The following is a 22,672-nucleotide window of genomic DNA, read 5'->3' as shown; positions in this document are numbered from 1 at the left end:
GATCATTTCCATACAATGCAAGTTTGTCTACTTGTGTGGAAAAGATAGGAGATTCTCAAAAGGACACAGTCTGCCCCAAATCTGTCTTTGATTTCCATTCTTCTAACACTTGAAACCATTGTGTATCAACTGATATTGGTATTTTCTGGAAATGATATATAGAGAATAATTACCATGATTTACTGCTCTGTGGTATTACTAGGTCCTTAATTATAGTTAGATTTTTAAAGACAAACAGGGAACTGAGAAGGCAGCACCATCTATTATAATATTTCCCAACCTTTACAAGAAAGAATAATCCTCTTAACATAAAAAAGATCTAAAGATCTTTCCAGATCTAAAATGCTGTGATTCTACATTTTTGGATGACCCCAACATGTACAGAATGGTTAGGATCTTATAAGAAATAAAATTTAAATAGTGCATTATAATATCAATGATGGAAGACTTTGTCAAAACATGGCTTTATTGATCTCACTGATAAAGAAACAGAATATTCTGGTTTGTGGTAACGTGAGTTTGGAGTTATAAATGACAAGTAATCTTAGATATTAATGCCTACGCATATTTTCTCAATGTTTAATCTATATGAATATTCTCTGCTATAAAACCAGTTTCTACTTGTCTTTTAACATAAGCAAATAATTGACAGACTCTAAAGATGCTTTAGGCACCTTCATATATGGCAAAAAGTTTTAAGAAATAACTTGGATTAAAAGAAATAGATTGCCCATCTTATTTTAATTTTAATTTGATTGATATCATGAGGAAGAAAGTAATTTTGCACTTCTAAACTGTTTGTTGTTCAATATACATTTTGATTAATGCTTTTTAGTTTAAAAAAAGCATTAATGCTATGCCAGTTATCAAAATTTCTATGCCAATTATCACAAATGCTATGCCAATTATCAAAATTCTGGTAAGGTTATCAAACTCTGATAATAATGGGGTTAAAGAGAATGAATAATGTAACAAGAACATTAAAACATTAAATAATTTTATTATCTTGCCATTATATTTTTTAAAAGGAAATATATTCCATTATAAATTTGTAAACTGCGTATATACCTCCCCCTCAGGTCTCCATTATGGGTAAATCATATCTATCACAGAGCCAGCCTCTGAGATGGCCTCCAATAATCCCTTCCTCCTGGCACTCACAGCCTGTATAGTTCCCTCTGCACCATACATGGGTTGGTTTGTACGACCAATAGAATATGTTTTGAGGTTAGGTTATAAAAGGTGCTGTGGCCTCTTATCTTGTTTTCTCTTATATAATTTGCTCTGGGAAAAGCTTACTAGCCTTGTAAGTGAGCTCTATGGGGAGAACTATGTGGTGAGTAACTGAAATTTCTGACAGCTGGTGAAGAGCTGGGTGAAGCCTCCTGCCAAGAACATATTAGTAAGCACTGAAGCAGAACCTCTGGTCTTAGTCCTGCCTTCAGACATGGCAGCCCCAGACTTCTTCTTCACTGTAAAGACCCTTAGCCACAATCACTGGGCTAAGCTGTTACTGGGCTCTTGATCCTCAGAAACCCTGCGAGGTAAAACGTGTTGTTTTCTGCTACTGAATTCAAGGTAACCTGTTACACAGCATTTTAGAGAACAAATATAACAAAGAATATAGAAATGAAAGAAACTAAGGGAGACCAATTGGTAAAACAAATAAAACAAATTAAATGTTATAAATGACTCTTGCTTGAATAATTTTGAAAAATATTCTTTTTAATAGTTCAATTTGCTGAATGTGGTAGTGTACACCTCTAATCCCAGTGCCTTGGGAGCCTGAAGTAGAAGGACAGAAAGTTTGAGTCCAGATTTGGCAACTTAGCAAGACCCAGTCTTCAAATACAAAATAAAAATAAGGGTTGGGGATGTGGCTCAGTAGTGGAGTGCCCCGGGGTTTAATCCCTAGTACCAAAAGACAAAAACAAATAATGTTCCACTTTATCTTTATGAAGAAAATAAAAATCCAGCGAGAAGAGCAGAGACTTTCCATCATCCTTTTAGTAGAAAGTGAGGATCACAGCAACAACATTTTGATTTTTTTTAAAAAAGATGAATCCTTAGTTAAGGCCATTGTGAGTACACTGACAAGGTTTCAGAGTAGCAAACACCTTTAACAGAAATGCATCCTAAAGTGGATGTTATTGGTTTGTACACTCTTTCTGTGGAAAGAATATTGTAGCCTTTATAGTCCTGCAGATTCTGCTTTTGGATTGACATTATTTTTTGATTGCATAGGCAAAAAAGATATCATCTCCTTGTCAATAAATCAACGTATTATTGAGGAGCAGCCCTATCATGAGCAAAGTAGGGCACATCTTATCTCTAAATCTCCCCAGGACACAAAATATATTCCTTGTTGTGACATAGTCTGTTGGTTTCTGTACCATTTTTTTATCAGAGCAAATTAAGATATGTTAGTCATCTTTCTTGATTAAGGCACAGTACATCTTGCCTCTCTGCTCATAGAAATTTTATTTCCAGAAACAGATATTGATCAATTGCTGTGGGTTGGTAGAAAATTGTCTATCTGGACTAATTATAACCCTATTTAAAAAAAAATCAGGAATTGAACTGAGGGATAGTTAGGCACTGAACAACACCCCAAGCCCCTTTTATTTTTTATTTAAGACAGCTTCTGGCTAAGTTGCTGAGGTCCTCAGTAAGTTGCTGAGGCTGGGCTCGAACTTGTGATCATTTTGCCTCAGCCTCCTGAGTTGTTGGAATTATAGATGTGCCCCACCAGGCCTGGCCATAAATTTCTTAATTATGAAATTTTAATAATTGGTCTCTGATCAGTGGAAATATATGGTTCTTATTACAGTGTAGTTTGACCTTCCTGCAAGGAAGAGTTGCAAGGATCGTTACATGGATGGCTTGCTCCCTTCACTAGCTCTCTTTTCAGAAGAACACAAGAGGTTTTTAGGTACAATTAAAAACAACAGACTAAGAGGCTCTATTTTTTCCCATATTTAAAAAATTTGCTCTTTTTAGTTATACATGACAGGAGAGTATATTTTTACATATATTATACACACATGGAGTATAACATTCTAATTATACATGATGTAGAGTTTGACTTGTCATGTAATCATATATTAACATGGGAAAGTTCTGTGCCAGTTTGTTCTACTGTCTTTCCTATTCCCATTCTCCCTCCCTTCCCTTCATTCTCCTTTGTTTAATCCAATGAACTTATATTCTCCACACCAACATGCACACACTCTGAATCAGCATCCACATATCAGAGAGAATATTTGGCCTTTGAACTTTTATTCCAATTAGCATGATATCCTCCAATTCCATCCATTTACTGACAACTGCCATAATATCATTCTTCTTTATGGTTGAGTAACATTCCTTTGTGTATATATACCACAGTTTCTTTATCTGTTCATATGTTAAAGGGTTCCTACATTGGTTCTTAGCTTAGTATTGTGAATTGAACTGCTAGGAACATTGATGTGGCTGTGTCACTATAGTGTGCTGATCCTTTGGGTACATGCTGAGGAATGGGATAACTGGGTCAAATGGTGGTTCCATTCCAAATTTTCTGAGGAATCTCCATATGCTTTCCAGAATGGTTGCACCAATTTGCTGTCCCACAAGCAATGTATGAGGGTATTTCCCCCCCATATCCTCACCAACATTTATTGTTACTTAAATTCCTGATAATTGCAGTTCTGACTGTGGTGAGGTGGAATCCTAATGTAGTTTTAATTTGCATTCCTCTAATTGCTAGAGATGTTGAACATTTTTTCATATTTTGTTGACCATTTGTGTTTCTTCTTCTGTGAAGTGTCTGTTCAGTACCTTTGCCCATTTATTGATTGGGTTGTTTTTTGGTGTTAAGTTTCTTGAGTTCTTTATATACTCTGGAGATGAATGCTCCATCTGAGGTGCAGGTAGAAAAGATTTTCTCCCATTTTCTAGGCTCTCTCTTTACACTCTTGATGGTTTCCTTTGCTGTGAAGAAGCTTTTGAGTTTGAAACCATCCCATTTATTGATTCTTGATTTTTACTTCTTTGTGTTTTAGGATTTTAGGATTCTTGTTGAGGAAGATGGTTCCTAAGCGGACATGATGGAGATTTGGGCCTACTTTTCCTTCTAGTAGGGGCAGGGGCTCTGGTCTAATACCTATGTCCTTGATACACTTTTAATTGAGTTTTGTGCAGGGTGAGAGATAGGGATTTAATTTCATTTTGCTTCATATGGATTTCCAGTTTTCCAAGTACCACTTGTTGAAGAGGTTATCTTTTCTCCAATGTATGTTTGTGGTGCCTTTGTCTAGGATGAGATAACCGGAGTTATATGGATTTGTCTCTGTGTCTTCTATTCTGTATCATTGGTCTATATGTTTGTTTTGGTGCCAATACAATGCTGTTTTGTTACTATAGCTCTGTAGTATAAATTAAGTTCTGGTATTGTGATGAAGAGGCTCTGTTTTAATAGTGGCTATAGTATCTACATAAAATTCAGTTTGTACAGGCTTAGAAAATATAATACATATTGTGAAGACCTTTATAAGTTATAGTATTTGGTTGACTTGAGGCAAACTGGCTAGTATTTAATAAAAATAGTTGCTAACATTTACTGACTCCTTACCATTCAGCTGGTATATTTCTACGTGCTTTCCACAACCAACTCATCCATCTTCACAGCAGCCCTGTGGTAGGCATGGTGAAGTATTGCTCTCATCTCCATGATGCAGATGAGGAAACTGAGGCCCAGAGAAGTTAAATGGCACAAGTTTATGCAGCTAATAAGTGGAGAAGCTAACTTCAGAGCACTTAACCTCTTGACACCCTTGCAAACTAATTATAATCTAAACAATGACAAGGCAAGGCCAATGGAAAAATTTGTACTGTTCTAAGATGTTAATATATAAAATGATTGAAGTATTAAAATACTTGATATTGATCTGGTCAGTAATTTAAAAAAAAATTGTACCACACCTTATAGTAAGAGGTCCTTTTCCTTTTCTTGCCAGAATATTTCCTTCTGCATCTGATCCTAAAGAATACAAGTAGGAACTTTATTCCTCCTTTGACACATTCCTCAGACCATGAGTTGATGACAAAGTTAAGCATTCTTAGAATGCGGAGAATATCATGCTAAGTAAAATAGTCAAAATCAGAAATTCAAAGGTTGAATGTTTTCTCTCTGTGGAAGCTAGAGTAAAATAAAGAAAAGGGAGAATGATGAATAGGATAACCCCTAAATATAGGGAATATCAGTAATGGAGAAGAAGGGGATGGAGAGGCAGAGTGGAGGGATGGGTAAGGGGAGGTAATGCAAATGGAGGTCTTAAAAAGTCATGTTATCTGCTTTAGATAATATACCACAGGGAGCTTCAACTTTATGCATAGGTAGAAAGAACCAATCTAATATAAATAAATAATTGAGTGAAAGTAAGTCTAACAGAGGAGGGAAAATGGGAGATGGGAGGGAGGATAGGGGAAAAGGAGGAGGGAAAATGGGGGAGAACAAGAACTGAAATCAAATTTCATGCATGTGTGAGTTTTTCAGGATAACCCCCCCCCCAAAAAAAATCTAAAAAAAAAAAAAAAAAGAGAATATTGGTGTTTGAGTTTGTTCTGATTTCTTTTAAGTTTCTGAGTATAGGACCTATATCAATCTGAAATGCTAACAAAACTCATGTGTAGATAGATATATTTCATCTTGGCCTTGGGCCGTAGCTCTTTTTCTCACATATAGAACATATTACAGTCAATCCCATGTGAATGATGAGAAATATCGGTTCCAGAATCATCTTCCTTGTTCATTTAACTAATACTTATGGGTATTGTTATGGGGTGAGTTGTACCTCCCCCAAAATACACTCTAACCCCCTGTACTTTGGAATGTGAATTTATCTGGAGATAGGGTTGTGGCATATGACAAGGTCATAGTCGGGTAGAGTGGACTCCTTGTCTGATGTAATGAATGTCCTTAAAAGAAGATGGCCATGTGAAGACACAGGGACCCAGGGAGAACACTATATAAAGATGGCAGCCAAGACTAAAGTGATGCATCTATAAATCAAGGACTTCCTGGGACGACCAGAAGCTGGAAGAAACAAGGAAGGAGCCTCCTCTGGAGACTTCAGAGGGGGTGTGGCATTGCCAATGCCTTGAGTTTAACTTTTAGCTTCCAGAACTGTGAAAAACTTAGTTCTGTTCTTTTAAGCCACCCACTTTGTGGCACTTGGTTTCAGAAGCCCTAGGAAATGAATTCTGGTGCCCACCTAAATATCTAATGGTGAATAATGTGTTCCTTTCCTCATATAGATCTTCTAGGTCTGTGGAAAGACACTATTAAATAGTAAAAAACAAACAAACAAGACAAAAAAACCCAAAAAACAAAAAAACAGGATTACAAATGAGGACATGTCAAGGAATCCTTGCCCTTTTATCTATTTTTGTTGATGAAAAGAAGAGGTAAGAATTAGCACTTCTTTTTTTAAAAGGAAGACAGAAATAACATACTTTAAAAAGAAAACCAAACTGATAACTAGTATTCTCTTGTGGTTTTAAAAAAATATTTTCAAAAATTGGGGGCACTGTATCAAGTTTGGAAAATATAAAGAACTCAGGAATAAACATTCCAATTGAGCTAAGTCATTTTTCTAAACTTCTAGCACTGATAAGATTATCTGATCAATACCTAAGTGAAAACAAGTCATACCCATATCATTATTGAGTCATGTGCCAATTTATGGGTAAGAAAAGTATTTTTATACCCATAGATTTATGGCCAGGAAGCACAGTTCTGATTCTCTGATAGTCCACAGATTTCACATCCCACATTAAAAAGCAATTTAAATGGTGCACACAGTTGTATATCTGGAGAGTGTTGGAACAACACAACTTTGGTTTGGCACCTGGGCTCTTCATGATCATGTCTGGCCTCTTCTCTTGCAGTTCTGTGAAATGTACTATTATCAGCAGCCACACATAATTACCTCAAACACTAGAACTTAATCTGCTATTTTATACCCTTACCATTTTGTTCCCCTCTGCCTGTAGTACCTTTTGGAACTAAAAGATCTCTGTTCCTCTGTGTGTGCATCATTCAATGAATATTGGCCTGGGCTATTTTTAGCAACATGATTATGATGTTATGTTGTGTAAGGTATTCATGGCCTCCACTCAAGTGAGTGTGCCTTCTGTTTAGGACCCTGGACTTTTAAGAGAAAATGGATCTCGGAAGGTGGAGGAAAAGGGCAAGAGTTCTGGGGGCCCTTTGAACTTTCCTAAGCTCTGAACTAGGTTCCCTTAAGTTGTAGGGATTAAAAATGGCCTCTGCTTCAACAAAGTTGTGAGGGGTTGGCAAGGACATATCCATTTGATGAACTTCAAATAATGACTGGTTATATGTATCTTGTGTGTCCTATCATTTATATTAGCACCCCCTCTCAGTGCTTAATTTCCTTTTGTTTTATCTTAATGCTATAAACCAATTCATAGGTTAAAGCCTAATGTCCAGTATAATACCATTTGGAGGTGAGTCCTTGGGAGGTCAGTAGGTCTTAAGTCTTGAGTGGAATTACTGCTCTTATAAAAAAGAACCCAGACAAATTCCTCCTCCCTTTCACCATGACACAGTGAGAAGATGGCTGTCTATGAACCAGGAAAGAACCTTCCCCAGATGTCAATTCTATTGTCACCTTGCTCTTGGACTTTCCAGTTTCCAGGACTGTGAGAAATTAATTTCTGTTTTTCATAAACCACCCATCCTATGGCACTGTTATAGCAGCTTGAATGACTATGCCACTGGGCCTTGGGGGCATCTTCTAGCCCAGCTTCCCCTATGTTACAGCAGCAAAGAGAGGAGGTGCTGTGTCTGCTCCTAGGTCTTTTCCAAGGCAGAGAATGAGTTAATGAGTGAGTCTAGGACAATCTCATAATAATGGAGTTTTATAAAATGTGACCAGTACATTTTTTTTTTCTAAATGGTACCTTGAATACAGATCTCTAGGTTCAGCAAAAGGGTATATGACACTCTCTTAATGGATTCAAAGCTAATATCACAGGTCATCATCTAAGTATGCTACAGTTTTAATTTTACGCCTAAAAGCAAAAGCTATTTCTGTTTTGTTATTCTGCAGGAAAACCTGTGCAAAGATTAGTGCCTGATGAACACTAGTAAAAAGTGGTGAACTCACAAAGAGCAGGGGTAGCCAGCCTCTGTGGTTACCACTCTTTAGAGGCTGAGGCATTCCGTTCTGACTTTCCATGAAGGACAGTGTATGATCATCAACCAGTGCAGAAAATAACCAGACTGTGAGACTGAAGAGCCAAATGTGGCACTTCTTTGGGATCATTCGATTTACTCAGTCTGATAACTAGGGGAACGTTTAGCCTTGGGGATGTCCTGCTCAGTCTTGCCCAGAGAAAGAACCCAGATGCCCCAGCCCATTCTATCCTTCTAAACTCACAGTGAAGGAACTGTGAGGCTCTGAATTATTAGACATTGGGTCAATGTGTCTTGTAAGGTCTTTGTATCCACAGAGCCTGGCAAATAAATGCTTTTGGATGAAACTGATCAGCAACTTGTGGAGCTGCTGGAAATCATGGCGATGGGCCTGGACTCAGATATACATGATCATCTCAATTGGAGTGGAATAGCTTGAGCCACTAAATGTTTACAGCTTGAAATCACCTGGGTAGGCTTCCATTACACAGAGGGAGCAGTATGGTTGGCACATTCTGAGAGAAGCTTTGTTCGTTTGTTTGGTGATTGAACCTAGGTGCACTTTACCACTGAAACACACCCCCAGTCTTTTTTATTTTTTTTTATTTTGAGACAGGGTCTCACTAAGCTGCTGAGGCTGGCCTCAAACATGTGATTCTCCTGCCTTAGCCTCCCAAGAGTTGTGGCATTATGGGTGTGCACCACTGTGTCCAATTCAGAGTTGCTTTTTAATGAAGACATAGAAACCCTTGGCAAGTGGTTGCTACGTGCAGCAAGTATATTTCTCAATAGGAAAACACCTTAATAGACTTTTAAGAAAAAAAAATCCCACCCTTGAGTGAGAGGTTAAAAAGATCTCAAGTATGAAAAACACTAGAGGGTGATTAGCCAATTTCAGGAAGTAAAATTTGTAAATAATAGTATCCTATTTACCAAAGAAGAGCAAAACAGGTATGACTGCCTTCTAATAGATTATCTTAAGTATTAGTCTAACTTTGTCATGTTGAAAGACATGTTTTCTTCTGTAAACCAATTCTCTTGAAAAAATATTAACTTTTCTCTCTTCCTCTCCCTCTTAATTATATATCATGTGCCCTTGACAAGTAAGTCTTCTGAATGGCACTTAAAATATGATTCAGGTAGTAACTTCCCTGAGAAGAAATAAAACACTGTGTTGTGTAAAGGAGAGGGCATGGTTTGGTTCTCATATTAGTTACTTTGAACTTAAATTTCCTTCCTGAGCCACCATCCCTACTGTCATTCCTCACAGCTGTACTTGGGTTTTACCGTGGTTTGTCTGTACTGTTCATTACACAGGGTACTGCTGTCTACCCTATCCTGCTGCCTTCCAGTAACTGTTTACATGAGCAGGTCAGAGAGATTCTAGAATGCTTGTTTTAGTTTTGTTTCTAGACACATGGGAAATTAAATTACCCTTATTACAAAACTTACTAGCTGTGTGCCCTTAAGTAAGTTACTGAACTTCTGTAGAATTTGCACATTTTGATAAATGGAACAGACCTGTCTCTTAGGCTTGTTGGGGGTGATTAAATAAAATTCTTTTGCATGTTACAGGCAGTAGCTTCTAAGAAGAGAGGGAAGAAATCCAATGAGGCAAACTATTTTTCTTGATTCTTTTCCTGATGGAACTATCCATAGTGATATAATTCATTCAATGAAGAGTTACTGAGCACCTGTGATGAGCTAGATATAGAAACTGTGGTAGTCACTGGAGTACAGCAGGGAGTAGAAATGACCAGACTCTCATGAGGCTGGGACACAACTCATTAATATACAATTTTCCTGCCAAGTATGTGCGCACTTATATGGATGAGCGATGTTTAAGTCATGCAGAAAAGTCAATATTATTTCTTTATAGTCACATCTCAATATATAAATCTATGTGCTTAAACATGTTTGTGAATATTTTGCTTTTGGTGCTTGACAGTAAGCAAGACTTCAAAATACAAACTAATTTTAAAGATAAATATATTGGAGTTTATCCATTAAAGAGAGTATGCATCTTCAAAGTAGTTTATTTTCCATGGTACCACTCAGCTCATGGCATTTGAGAGATGCTTCCTTTTGGATAAAATTGTCTGCAGAAGTAGTTTATAGGCATGTAAAAAATTCAATATCATTTTTTCTAATGGCTGTATTTTTTTTCTCAGCCTAGCATTTCCAAGCTTGGTTCTCAAAAGTTGTTGAAAGTGGTTTTGAAAGCTTTTGAAAATGCAATTCACTGTAAAGATGAATCTTTGCCACTGAACAGGCTATTCAGATTCAAGAGAGCCAGGCTCTACCTGCAGCTCTGAAAAGAGGAGTTTAAGAAATTCATTGGTGGGGGATACTGTGTGAATAGCCTCCCAACATGCCTCTTTGGCGGATGCCACTCTTCATTTGCATATGCCAGCTTCATTGTTTGTTAGGGAACCAGCTCTGCTAAATTATGTCATCTTGGAATGACTGGTTTCCTTTCTTTTCCTTTTTAGAAAATAAGCCTTTTAAAAGCAAGAACCTCCTTTTCTCCACATTTCATGATCTCCAAAATTATTATGATTTTCATAGTACCAGTGGAAAAGTAGATGTGGGTTGGTATCTCTACTTGATTCTATGCCACAGAAAGAAAAATATAAAAGAAAGAGCAGATTCAAAGACAAATAACTGGGGACTCCTGAGGTACTGAAAAGAATTGCAATTGGAAACTCCAAGTTCAATCAATGGATATTTATTAAATATCAACATACATGTTCCACTTACTTTTCAAATAATTTTCTGCTTCTTTTTATCCTCCCAGAGGCAATGTAATTCTTTCATTAATATCGCCATTGCTTGAAAATTTCAGAAAGTCAGCAAGATACAAAGGTGAAAAAAAATAAATAGAAAAAGTAAGAGAGTCTTGAAAGCAATTACTCTTTGGAGACTTGGAAGCAAAACATCAGGCAGAAAAGATAAAATGGTAAATGATTAACAAAAGGACCATAGAGTGAGAGAGGGAGGAAAATGGAGACTAGTTTTTTTAAAAAAAAATTATTAAAGAATTGTAGTAAAGAATGTCAGCAGTTTGTGACTTTTTAATGCACATACAGGCTGAGCATCTAAAATCTGAGCTGCTATCAAATCTGAAACTATTGAATGTGCATATGATGTTATAGGTGGTCCCTACCCAGTCCCATGTGACACTTATAGTCAAAATGAGAGCTCACTAAGAATATTGCATAAAATTACCTTGTAGGCTATGTGTATAAGGTGGATGTGAAATATAAATGAATTTAGTGTTTAGACTTGGGTCTCATCACTAAGAGATTTGTTGCAAAATCTGATAAACTTCAAAATCTGAAACCCTACTGCCCAAAGCATTTCAGATAAGGGCCACTCAACCTGTAAGTTGAGAAGCATCAGCAAAACTAATTAGCAAAGAATAAATAGGATTTATGGAAAGAAAAAACAGGGTAGCTCTTTTCCCTCATGACGCTTCTATGGTGTCTCATTCATAAGGAACACGTCTCTTAAGACCAACTTTCCTCAATTTTTATATTTATCTATTTAATTTACACTTTACATGAGAAATTATTTTCCTTATAAAGAATAGAAAGAAGCAAAGAAAAAGGAAAAGAAACAACAGAACAAAATTTAATTTTGACAAATCATTTGAGAAAGTCAGCACAGCTAATTGTTAGTTATTGATTAGCCCTAAGGTATGGTTATATTTCTTCTTTGAAAGGAAAAATGAAGAAAAATAGTTTTCCCACACTCAAAAGTAGTAACTTTTCACTTTGCTCATGGGATCAGAATGCAGGGATGATTCAAATGCCCCTTAGCTCTTACTGACATGGCTTGAGCACGTTTTCAGTATTACCATTATCACTCCATCCATGGATCTGCTAATTCTTGCCTCCTATACTTATTGCCTTCCTTACACCCATGCAAATATTTACTATTCATGACAATTTGAAATAACAATTTTTCTAAAAAAAAACTAGCACTACTATCAGTAACAAACACTACAATAAACTCTTTTTATCTGTGAAAAAGAGATAGGCAAATCGAAGGAGGATGGTGGTGGATAGAAAATGGCTCAAGACACAAACTATTTCCTCCAGTCACATGCAATTCATTAGCCTCTGTTGGTCAATCTTCCTTCACAAGTTACCTTTTAGCTCATAATAGCTCTCGTATGCAACTGGGTGCAATTGGGTGTTGGTGTACTGCTAGCTGAAGGGTAACTTAAGCCGCTGGAGCAAACAGCAGAAATGTATAAGAAGAGCATATCCTGGACATAATCCTGCTTCAGGTAGTGATCAGGGAAATGGAAAAGAATGTCTTGAAATCCACCCACTGGTGTGAGTTAGAATGAGTCTGTGGAGAGAAAATAAATTGCTGAATTGTTACTAAAGTGGTATCATGGGGAGTCCAGTGGGGGAGATGTAATGAGGCTGCTCTGTGGAACTTTGTGCTGGGGCTGGTGTTAGTGCAAGAGAGAGTGAATGGAAACCTGTGGAGGAAGCAAAGGTCTGTGGGGCTGGCCATCCTGAGGACAAGGAGTGACAGGAGCAGGTTTTCTCTGGCAGTTGAAGGGAGCAGGGTCAGGTGGAGTGCTGGCCTGGTGCCAGGGAGTAGCCTACTAGCAGGGGTGAGTCTAGGTACAAATCTGTCCACAATTGTATGATGACCATCTCTGGACCCCAGAAATCATTGAGACCTGCTCCTTCATGGCGCAGTCCATGTGTGAAGAATTTACCGCCCATCCAAGGTAAGAGACTTGCCCATAAAGAGGGAGTGGAAGAAGAGTGGCTGGAACTTCTATCTTTTGACTTCCTGGCCACCATATTTCCCCTTCTGCCCTGGACTCCTGGTTGAAAGAACTTTCTATTTCAGCAGAAGCATTTTTGAGAAGTAAGTCAATGTAGCATTTTCCTTTAATTCTCAGGAAAATAATCAACAGAATCTACTTCTGTTCAGTGCTGGTTGGGATTTTGAGGCAAATGAGGCTAACAGCATGATCTCAGACTTTCCATGGAACACAATGAAAACATGGAGTAAGGCACAGCACACACTGTCAAAAGGTGAACTGTCTTTCTGTAGGCTAACTCTTCTCTATAGTGACAAGCAGGTATTCTGGTATTTTGAGGGTCACCAGAATGAAGATCAGACCTCTTCAGGGTTGAACTATGCCTCAATAAAGCTGTTACAAAATGCAATAAAATAAACAGGGGTCCACGTTCTACATAGATCTTTTAGAGGACTGGTTCATTCAGTATCTACAGTATTTTGCAAGATATAACAAAGTGAGTGGTCAGGATAAATGCAGAGCAACAATGAAGACAGGACCCATAAAGAAGGGTCAAAGGCACTTATGTCAGTTTTGTAGGGTTGCCATAACAACAAACCACAAACTAGGTGGCTTAGAATAATGGACATGTATTCTCTCAGCATTCTGGAGGCTAGAAGTCTAAAATCAAAGTGTCTTTAGAGATATGATCCCTTAGAGAATTCTCTCCTTGCTTCTTCCAGCTTCTGAGGCCCTGGTGTTCCCCTTAGCTTGTGGTGCATTGCTGAGAGCCATAGCCAAGTAGGAATGACGCATGGCAATTTCTTTCTCAGCCTACCCCATGTTGCTTAGAGGAAGGACTCTCCACTGTGGACCCAGGTCATTTGCAGTGACTTTGCATGAAAGGTGACCTTGCTCAAGGACCCAGGCAGATCCAGGTTTAGGGTGTATCCTGCTGGGAATAGAGAGTATCTCGCTCCTTGGATTTAGGGAGGTTCCAGGTTTAAGGTGTACCCTGCTGGGAATAGGGTGATCCTGATGCCTCAGGCACGCCCTGAGTTCCCACTGAGTTCTTGCAGGATTCAGAGAGTATTTTTGGATTCAGAGCCCAGTGGAGAGAGTGGATTTCTCCAGAATGTGTGTGTAGAGTGCCGGTGACAGTTCGAGAATAAAGAGTTGCTGTTTGAATCTACAAGGTGTGAGTGGCTCGTGATTTTGTGCCCAGCCAGACTGCGGCAGTGCATAACTTCAATGTCTGCCTGCCCTTGTCTTCATATGGCCTTTCTGAGTCTGCTTCTCCTATAATAGTCCACTCTAATTCAAGGATGATTTCATCATGAGATCCTTAACTAGTTACATATGCAAAGACCTTATTTCCAAATAAAGTCACAGTCTGAGGTTGTGGGTGGACATGACTTTGTTGGAGACACTATTCAATCTATACTTGCATTGATATCATTGGAACTTCTCCAGAAACAACATGGAGACTGGATTGATCCAGTCATTCCCTTTGCTCTTGTCCATTAAAGATAACAGGACTTGTAAAGAACTGTGTAGACTCAGGAAGTGGGAAATAGTACTTAAATTAGAAACCACAGCTGTGTGCCTTTTCATTACTTTGGTTGATTCAGTATTGCAAGGAGCCACAGACCACAAGGCTGCCAATGACCTTGAGGTCAGTCTATAGCCACAGAGTTCCTGACTCCTCCTCACTGGATAAGCACTTCTCTCGGAAGGATCATTTTTTTCCATGGGATTTTGCTGTTGTTGATTTTTGATTTGTTCATTTTTAGCTTTATATAAAAAAAGAAAGTATGTGTAAAGGAATACTATTACCTGGTAGTTTACAGATAGTATTTTGTCTAGAGCTGGTTTTAGCTTTATTATCTTGTTAATATTTAAATTAAAAGACCAGCCATTTACAATAAATTATAAATATTTCACATAATAGGGATGGCACACTGCCTATGACTATGTTGAATTTATTTGTTTTTTCCGAAAAGTATTCAAAGTATTTATTTGCAATAAGATTTATTTGGATATCAAGCTTCTTTTCTGATTCATCTATTCTCCTCAAGTAAGGAGAATATGATATAATGTATACATATACACACATACACATTAACCCCTAAAATCTCAGTTTAAAGAATGTGTCCTATAGGAAGCACTGCCTGATACCCTGACTAGATCAGGTGCCTTGTTCTGTGAATCTAAGGAAACTTGTTTTCTTTAATTCTGGTATTTATATCCTAATACAATCACTTGATTGTCTCTGGAGACTCAAGTACAAAAGGGCTCTGCTTTCTTGTTCACCCAGAAACCTAGAACAGTTCTTAATATGAATGACACTGAATGAATGAATAGCATTCCAAGGAAGGTTATATAAAAATCATATTGAGTCAGGATATATTTAAACTTTTTGAAAACTGAAAATAGATGCATTTTGAGATAGATATTAAGGAAATCCTATTTTGTTAAATTTGATCACTTTAAGTACCTCATTCCCCTGCATTTGAAATTCTATTTTGCATTTAAAAACCTAGAACATCTGGGTGTGGTGGCACACACTTGTAATCCTAGAGGCTTGGGAGGCTGAGGCAGGAGGATTGAGAGTTCAAAGCCAGCCTCAGCAACTGTGAGGCACTAAGCAACTCAGTGAGATCCTGTCTCTAAATGAAATAGGGCTGGGGATATGGCTCAGTGGTTGAGAGCCCCTAAGCTCAATCCCCAGTGGCCACCCCTGAAAAAAAAATCTATGCACTAACCTTAAAAGTTACATGTGAGAATTTAGTAGGTAATTGTAAGTAGACTTTTTGCAACATATATATTTAAATCTGAAACAGATGGGGTGTTGAGACAAATAATACAGATAGTTATGCTTCACGTATGGAAATGGTTCTGCTTGGAGTAAGGGCCAGAGTTTGCAGCAAAAGTGCTTCATGGAATAAAGATAGGAGGCAGAAGTCTGGGGAGACTCAATCCCACTGCTAAAGATGTTTGACCATCATGTCTCTATTATGCACCCGTTGGTGGCTCTCCCTTACATTTGTGTTTTGGAAAATATTCAAGAAGCCTCATTTCTGCCTTCAATATTCTAAGTGGGGCCTTTCAGGTCTGACACTTCTGCAAGTTTCCCTTCAGCCATAGACACAGACTACTAGCCACGTTCAAGAGGGGCTGGAAAGACAGTTTATTTCCCACTCTAGAAGCCCAGCCCATGCATCCTGCTCACTTCCCTACAGGTCTTTGAGGGCAAATGAGATAAACTGAATAGTATTGCTCAAGAGAAATTGTTAGGTAGAAATCTTAAACCCTAGTACCTTGAAATGTGCCCTTGGTTGAAAATAGTGTTTATACAGAGCTGATCAAGTTAAAATGAGGTCAATATGAATCTAAGTCCAGTATGACTGACTGGTGTCTGTATAAAAAATGGAAATTTGGATGCAGACTTCTTAGAGACTGCATAAAGAGATACAGGGAGAATTCCATATGAAGATGAAGGCTGAGGTCAAGTGATGTGTCTGTAAGATTAGGAATACCCCAAATTTCCAGTTACCAGAAGCGAGGAGAGAGGCATGGATCAGATTTTTCCTCGAAGCTCTCAGAAAGACTCAGTCCTGCTGACACCTAGAGGCTGAACTTCTGGTTTCCTGAATCATGTTATGTTCTTTTCAGCTGCTCAACTGTGGTCCTTTGTTTTGGCAGCCTTAAGAGACTGTACTGTAGTGGTCATCTGTTGCTTGCCTATGTCTTTCCTCAAAAATGAACACAAGTCAATTGAAGAGAAAAACAAATGTTCTAAGGGTTACTGAATCACCTGAAGGTAGAGATGAGGGGATTTATGTCAAGGGGGAAAATACCTACAAACATTGGGAGGGAAAAATTTAAATGGGAGAAGTGGTATAAACAAATGTTACAATATTCCACATTGCCAGAACACAAATGTAGCTGCAGGAAATGAGATTTTAGATTGTAATTTATCTGAGAGGAAGCTGGATGCAAAGAACACATGTTGAAACCAGGTGGTATAAGGAAAACGTAGTGACTTGTCTTTAGGATAAACAACACCCATCTTGTGTCCCAGGTAATTGATCATGTGGTGGATACAGTGAGCAAAGTAGACATTTGGGTGGCTCAATGTGCAATGGCTCACCCTCAAAATCAGAACTGATTTTGTAGAGATAATATTTGAAATCATTGAAAAATTTTCTTTCCAGAAAAGAGAAGCTTTAGTAGCATTAAAGATCACCATTACAGGCAAGTCCTAGATAAATCATTAAGTCATGCTTTCTTTTTTTAATACTCTGAGATGCAAATAGAAAATCACTTCTACTAAGTGAAACTGTATTAATATAAAATTCTGAGTCTGAATGAGGTGTCAGAGTGCATATGTCATTAAAGATAACAAAAACCAGAAAGGAGTACCATGTAGGCATCATGGTACCTAAAAGGGGTGAAGGAATAAAAAACTAACTTAGGTCTTTTATTAACAGTATCTTGATTGATAATATAAATCTCAAGACTAAAGAAATATATATATATATATATATATATATATATATATATATATATATTTATATATATGCTGTAACCTAGATAGTAGATGTGTTTCTCATGGGAGCACAAGTTGGCAATTCTGAGACTACGTAGAATTGAACAAATAAGTCAATGTATTGTAGATAATGAGTATGAGGTCATGGAAGCCAAGAAAGGCCAAGGAACTGTTACTGGAAATTAAGGGGAAATGATAACTAGATTTAATGTGAGATCCTGGATTAGATGTTGGAATAGGAAAGGAGCATTTGTGGAAAAATGGGGAATATTCAAGCAAGGTCTTTAGTTTAGTGAATAGAATTATACCAGTGTTCTACATATTGTACAATGATTATGTAATATGTCAAAATTTGGAGGAAGCTAGGTGAGGGATATATGGGAACATTGTACTATATCTGCGACTTTTATGTCTCAAAGTAGTTCAAAATAAAAAGAAAAAAATTGAAAGTTTTAATTAGTTCACTGGAATCATTTATGTATGTGTGCAGTTGCATGTGAAGTATGCCATGGAATTCCTCAATGAAACAAAATACCCTAAGCCTCTGTTTATATCAAATGAGACATTTCAACAAATACCCTCACTGTGTTAATTATAGTGTATTAGTTCCAATAAGCATAATTGTGACAGTAATATTTAAATTGCATTCTAAATCTCTAAAACTAAAGTTAGGTTCATTGTTTCATGGACATAGTTAACTTGGAATTTTTCTCCTCTGGGGATGCAGATCTCCTTGAGGGGAACACATTGGGGCTGAGATGAAAAGTCTGAGCAGGTGTTAGACAGGACAGTCAAGAGTAGGAACATTCTAGAGGCAGTTTGACGGTTTCTCATCTAGGAACTAGAAAAGGGCTAGAATAGCAGGAATTTAAGTAAGATTGGAGAGACAGGTATGAGTAGGCCACATAGGACCTTACAGGAGAATTTAGAATCAAATGGAGGCCTTTGAGGGGTTTTGAGCATAGACGCATGATCTGGGAAGTCTCATTGGCTTTGAATATCTGTTTATATAATGCTGTTATTGGCTTTGAATATCTGTTTATATAATGCTGGCCACAGCTCTTTATCATACCTGCAGGTATGGTGTCCAGGCAACTACCTTCTAGCCTGGTTTTCTCAGCAGTCCCCAGAGGACAGGAGGATGCTAAGATCTCATGGGTCAGAAAAGAGTTTTTGTGTTTCTTGCAAATTTTGCTTTGAAGTTAACAATATGACTACCTTCTAATGCCAGTCCACTGTAATTAAATGTCTTTGATTTTAAAGAAAAACAAGCAAAATATTATGTTAGTTGAAGGCTCAGTGTTGCCAAAGTCAACAGTATTCTCTTTCTATTCAGCCTATCTGGGATTATTAAAGGACCACTAAACCTTCTGATAAATTTAGGATTTAGAGGAGAAACTATTTTGTGTACAATATCTGTTTTCAAAAATCCTTACAAGAGGGAAGAAGGGAGTGATATCCAGGGCAATAAAAATGAATTGGAAACATTAGCACAGTTCCATATTTTCTATTGAATTGACATGTTTTAATAAATATTTGGAATTATGTAGGACTATTTAAAATAAACCTGGCCAGTTCTTTCTTATACATATTTGCAGATACTCCCTGAAATTTGCTTTAAATGAGTCTGTGTTGAATCTGTTTCTGAATGTTCATTTATTACATGGTATACAGTGACATTCCACATATTCCACAAACATTCACCTTGCTATAGTATTATAAAAATAATTCAATACATTATTCTGATTCTTCACAGTAATTAGTAATTTCAGGTTGAAGATCGTGCAAAAAGAACAAGTTTATCACCTAAACTATTGTTAGGGACCATAATTATGTTTCTTCAAACATGAAACTTCAAAGATAATTTACTCTTTGAGAATGCTTATAGTTCTGTTGTTCCCTTGAAATTAAAAGAAAAAGTTTCCATATAATAAAAGGTTGTTCTAAGTTAAAAACTAATCTCAGTTATAATCTAAATCTGGACTCAGTATATTTCTCTTACCAAAACTGAAAAAAGAAAGCTAGAAAAATAATGTTTTTTTTTTGTTCAAATTAGCTTGTTTAAAATTAAACTTTGTTTTCAAAACAAACAAACACAAAGATCCTTCCAAGACCTGTATACACACTTTTCTTTTCAACTTACACAAATCGCCCCATCCCCTTTGGCTATTAAGGGCAGGACAGCTTCTCAGACAACTCTTTCGCCCCTACATTCGCTGTTGCTCCTCAGGTCTGGGATAAAAGTCACAGAAGCCTGAACCTAGTCTACATAAAGTACAGTCTTCCCAGAAGCTTTGTGATTGTTGTCTTTAACTAAAGATAAAAAAAACCCCAGGTATCTTGCTTTTTCCCCATAAGACAGAAATACAGAAGGAAAAAAAAAAGTCATACTTTACAAATTATTCTGGTTTACTGGATTCCAATTTGTAAAGAGCTTAAGCTTCAAAATAGCAAAAGAAAAAACCCTCCAATACCTGATGTCATAAATCTGAAAAGTTTTGTTATTTCTGAAAATCAAAGTTCACGTATCTGTACATGGTCACAACTGCATAGGGAAAAATGTGCCCAGGAGAGGGGGATGCTGCTCTGAAGCGCTGCTCCTTCTAGATCCTGTCACTTTTTCCAGAAGTTTGGTTTTTAAAAACGCAATCTTCTTATTCTTGTCGCAGAATTCTGATCCGGAGTCTCAGAATCCAAAAGGGACCTCTGCACCGCCACAGCGGTGGTGGCGGGAGCTTGAGACGTGCGGGCAAGGGCGTCCCGCACGGTAGCTGCAAGGAGCAGGCTGTGGGTACCACTCGGAGCGACCGCCGCCAACCTTCGCAAAGGCAGGCGCTAACCCGGAGTCGCGCAAACCTGACCCTGAACCCGGACGCCCCGGTGGCGGCGAGTATCTCTCCAGGGCTCTGTGTGCAGAGTGGGCAGGACGCCGGGCGCCAGCTTACCGAAAGCGAAACTCGGCTCCACCAGGTCCGCCACCCGCACCAGGCGGCGCAGCCACCTACCTGCACATCCGGACTGTGCCGCCCAAAGCAGCACCAGCAGCAAAGGCAGGCCCGGGGCACCGGGGGCAGGGGTCCCGGGTGCGCGCATGGGCGGCGGGGCTGGGTCACATCTCCGCAGCAGCTGATTAACTCCTATGTCCCCTTGGACCGCGGGAGGCAGTGCGTCCTCCGCGACGCGCCCGGGCTCTGCGCGCTGCTCCCCAGGGCTCCCCAGGTGGATGCCAGCGGGAGGGCACCTTCCCGTCGCTTTGTGGTTCCCAGGCGCTCCAGGTTTCAGTAGTGAGAGTGTCGGCCTTTCCACCTCCTGGGTTTCACCGCTCTGGCCAACCGGGGTCACTATGCAGGTGACAGCTCACTCCACTCCAGAGAGGGAGGCGAGTACATTGCAAAGCGAGTCTAGTATTCAGGTTTATCTGCCGGTCACTTAAAATGTCAGATTTAACACCGGAAGAAGGTTCTGGGAGAATGAAATGGATAGTTATTTCCCAACGTACTGTTAGGCACCCTGCCATATCTGTTGGATTTTGTTCAACCTTCACTACCTACAAGTTAGATATCCTTCTGTGTTACAGGCGAGGACAGGAACACTTCACCTCCAGCAATCAGTCTGAATTAAGTTTCCCAGGCCTGTAAACAGTAGCTCGAAGTTCACCACAGGTCTGATTTGAGGTCCAATTCTCCAATTAGTCGGGGAGAAGAAGAGGGAATTTAAGGGAGATTTATTGGAATAGAAAAATCTGAGAGTTGCTCTCACTGCTGATCCTTTCTAGGTAGTTCTAAAGGTTGGGCACAGCCTGGAAGTAGAGAAGTAAATGATTTACCTCTCTGATATGCTTTCTGACTCTTCCCTCCCATAGATGTCTGTTTTCAAATGCACAAATAAAGAAAAACGACATTAAAATTGAATCAATTACCCTTATTTTAGGGGAATAAAGAAGGTCTTCAGTAACTGAGAAAACAAATCATTTCATTGGGAAGGGAGTGAAAGGATGGGGCAATTTCCAGAATTCCCTAGGAAAAAAAAATATGTCAAGAGCTTTGTAAGGTTTTGAACAACCAATAAAAAAAAATATTTAGTTAAAAAATTTAAAAAAAAAAACCATACTGGAGATGGAACCCAGGGTCTCACACATACTAGGCAGTGCTCTTCCACTGAGCTACACCCCTAGCCAGAATTCCCTAATATTTGCTACTTTCCCCTGCCAGAAATTCGTAGAAACAGGAGTCCAAGTCAGGTTGTCCCTTAGGCTGGGACTCTGGATGTGTGATGCTGAAACTAGTACTCCACAAATCACACATCCAGGTGGCATCTTTAGTTTACAGGGTTGGGGGCACTGGAGGAAGACAGAGCTGGAAGAAGAGAGGTGGGGTTTGCTTTGGAGTTATTTGCTGTTTGTAATGTGTCACCTTGCCTCTTTGTCCTGGCAAAGAATTCCCCTCACTGCATCCTTGGAAATACCAGCTCTGTGCAGACCAGACCTAATTCCCAGGGGTTAGAGTCCCGATTTTGTGAGGCTCCTCTTCTGGGATGTAACACTCACTTTCCCTTGTTCCTTCTCCCTAAGGGCAGCAGTGGCTTCCAGTGGTTTCTCTCTGTTTTAATCCCAGTATTCCTTTCTACTTTTTTAGTTCTCTAGTATCTGTTTGACCAATTCTTTATATAGTAAATTCTTTCTCCTAAAATAACTAGTGCAGTTTTCCCCACTGGACTCTTACTGATTTGGTTGTAATTCCTGAACATTTTAGGAAAAACTCTGTTATTATTAGTGCACCATCTGTATTGCCTTGAATTGCTGATTCTTATTTTTTGTTATAGATTCTATTAGTTTATCTCCATTGCTATCACCTTTAGTGGGTTAAATATGGTATAGATTATCTACAAAAACATTTTATATCAACAACTGTTTGATATCTAAACTTCAAGACTTATGTGCATTTCTGTTCAAATATGATTTATTTGAATAGAGGCTAAAGCAGACATGCATAGTAGCCCTTACAATCTAATATTTCTTCACTTGAACAGCATCATTTCATAAAGTTCTCCCCCCAATCAAGAAGTGGGAATGGGTGGTGGAATTGGGACAGTGAGACACCCCCTCTCCCTGCCCCCCACCCTCCCCGCCACCTGCTCCCAGCCAAGA

At 38.5% G+C, this 22,672-nt stretch overlaps 1 protein-coding gene across 4 annotated transcripts in view; it reads right to left on the bottom strand.

Annotated features, from left to right (window-relative positions):
* The window catches only part of Il20ra (interleukin 20 receptor subunit alpha), a 38,002-nt gene extending 17,002 nt beyond the window's left edge, over positions 1-21,000 (bottom strand). For 3 of the 4 annotated variants that reach the window (XM_078019056.1, XM_078019057.1, XM_040283383.2), the window contains exon 1: positions 20,532-21,000. In XM_078019056.1, coding sequence (XP_077875182.1) covers positions 20,532-20,619 — 88 coding nt within the window. In that variant the 5' untranslated portion in view covers positions 20,620-21,000. The remainder of the gene's footprint in view (positions 1-20,531) is intronic. The other variant, XM_005329802.4, reaches the window with a different exon arrangement.
* Between the last annotated feature and the right edge of the window lie 1,672 nt (positions 21,001-22,672).

This window comes from Ictidomys tridecemlineatus, chromosome 8 (assembly GCF_052094955.1).
Source record: "Ictidomys tridecemlineatus isolate mIctTri1 chromosome 8, mIctTri1.hap1, whole genome shotgun sequence".
NCBI classification, from domain to species: Eukaryota; Metazoa; Chordata; class Mammalia; order Rodentia; family Sciuridae; genus Ictidomys; species Ictidomys tridecemlineatus.
This window is presented reverse-complemented; position numbering and strand designations above follow the sequence as displayed.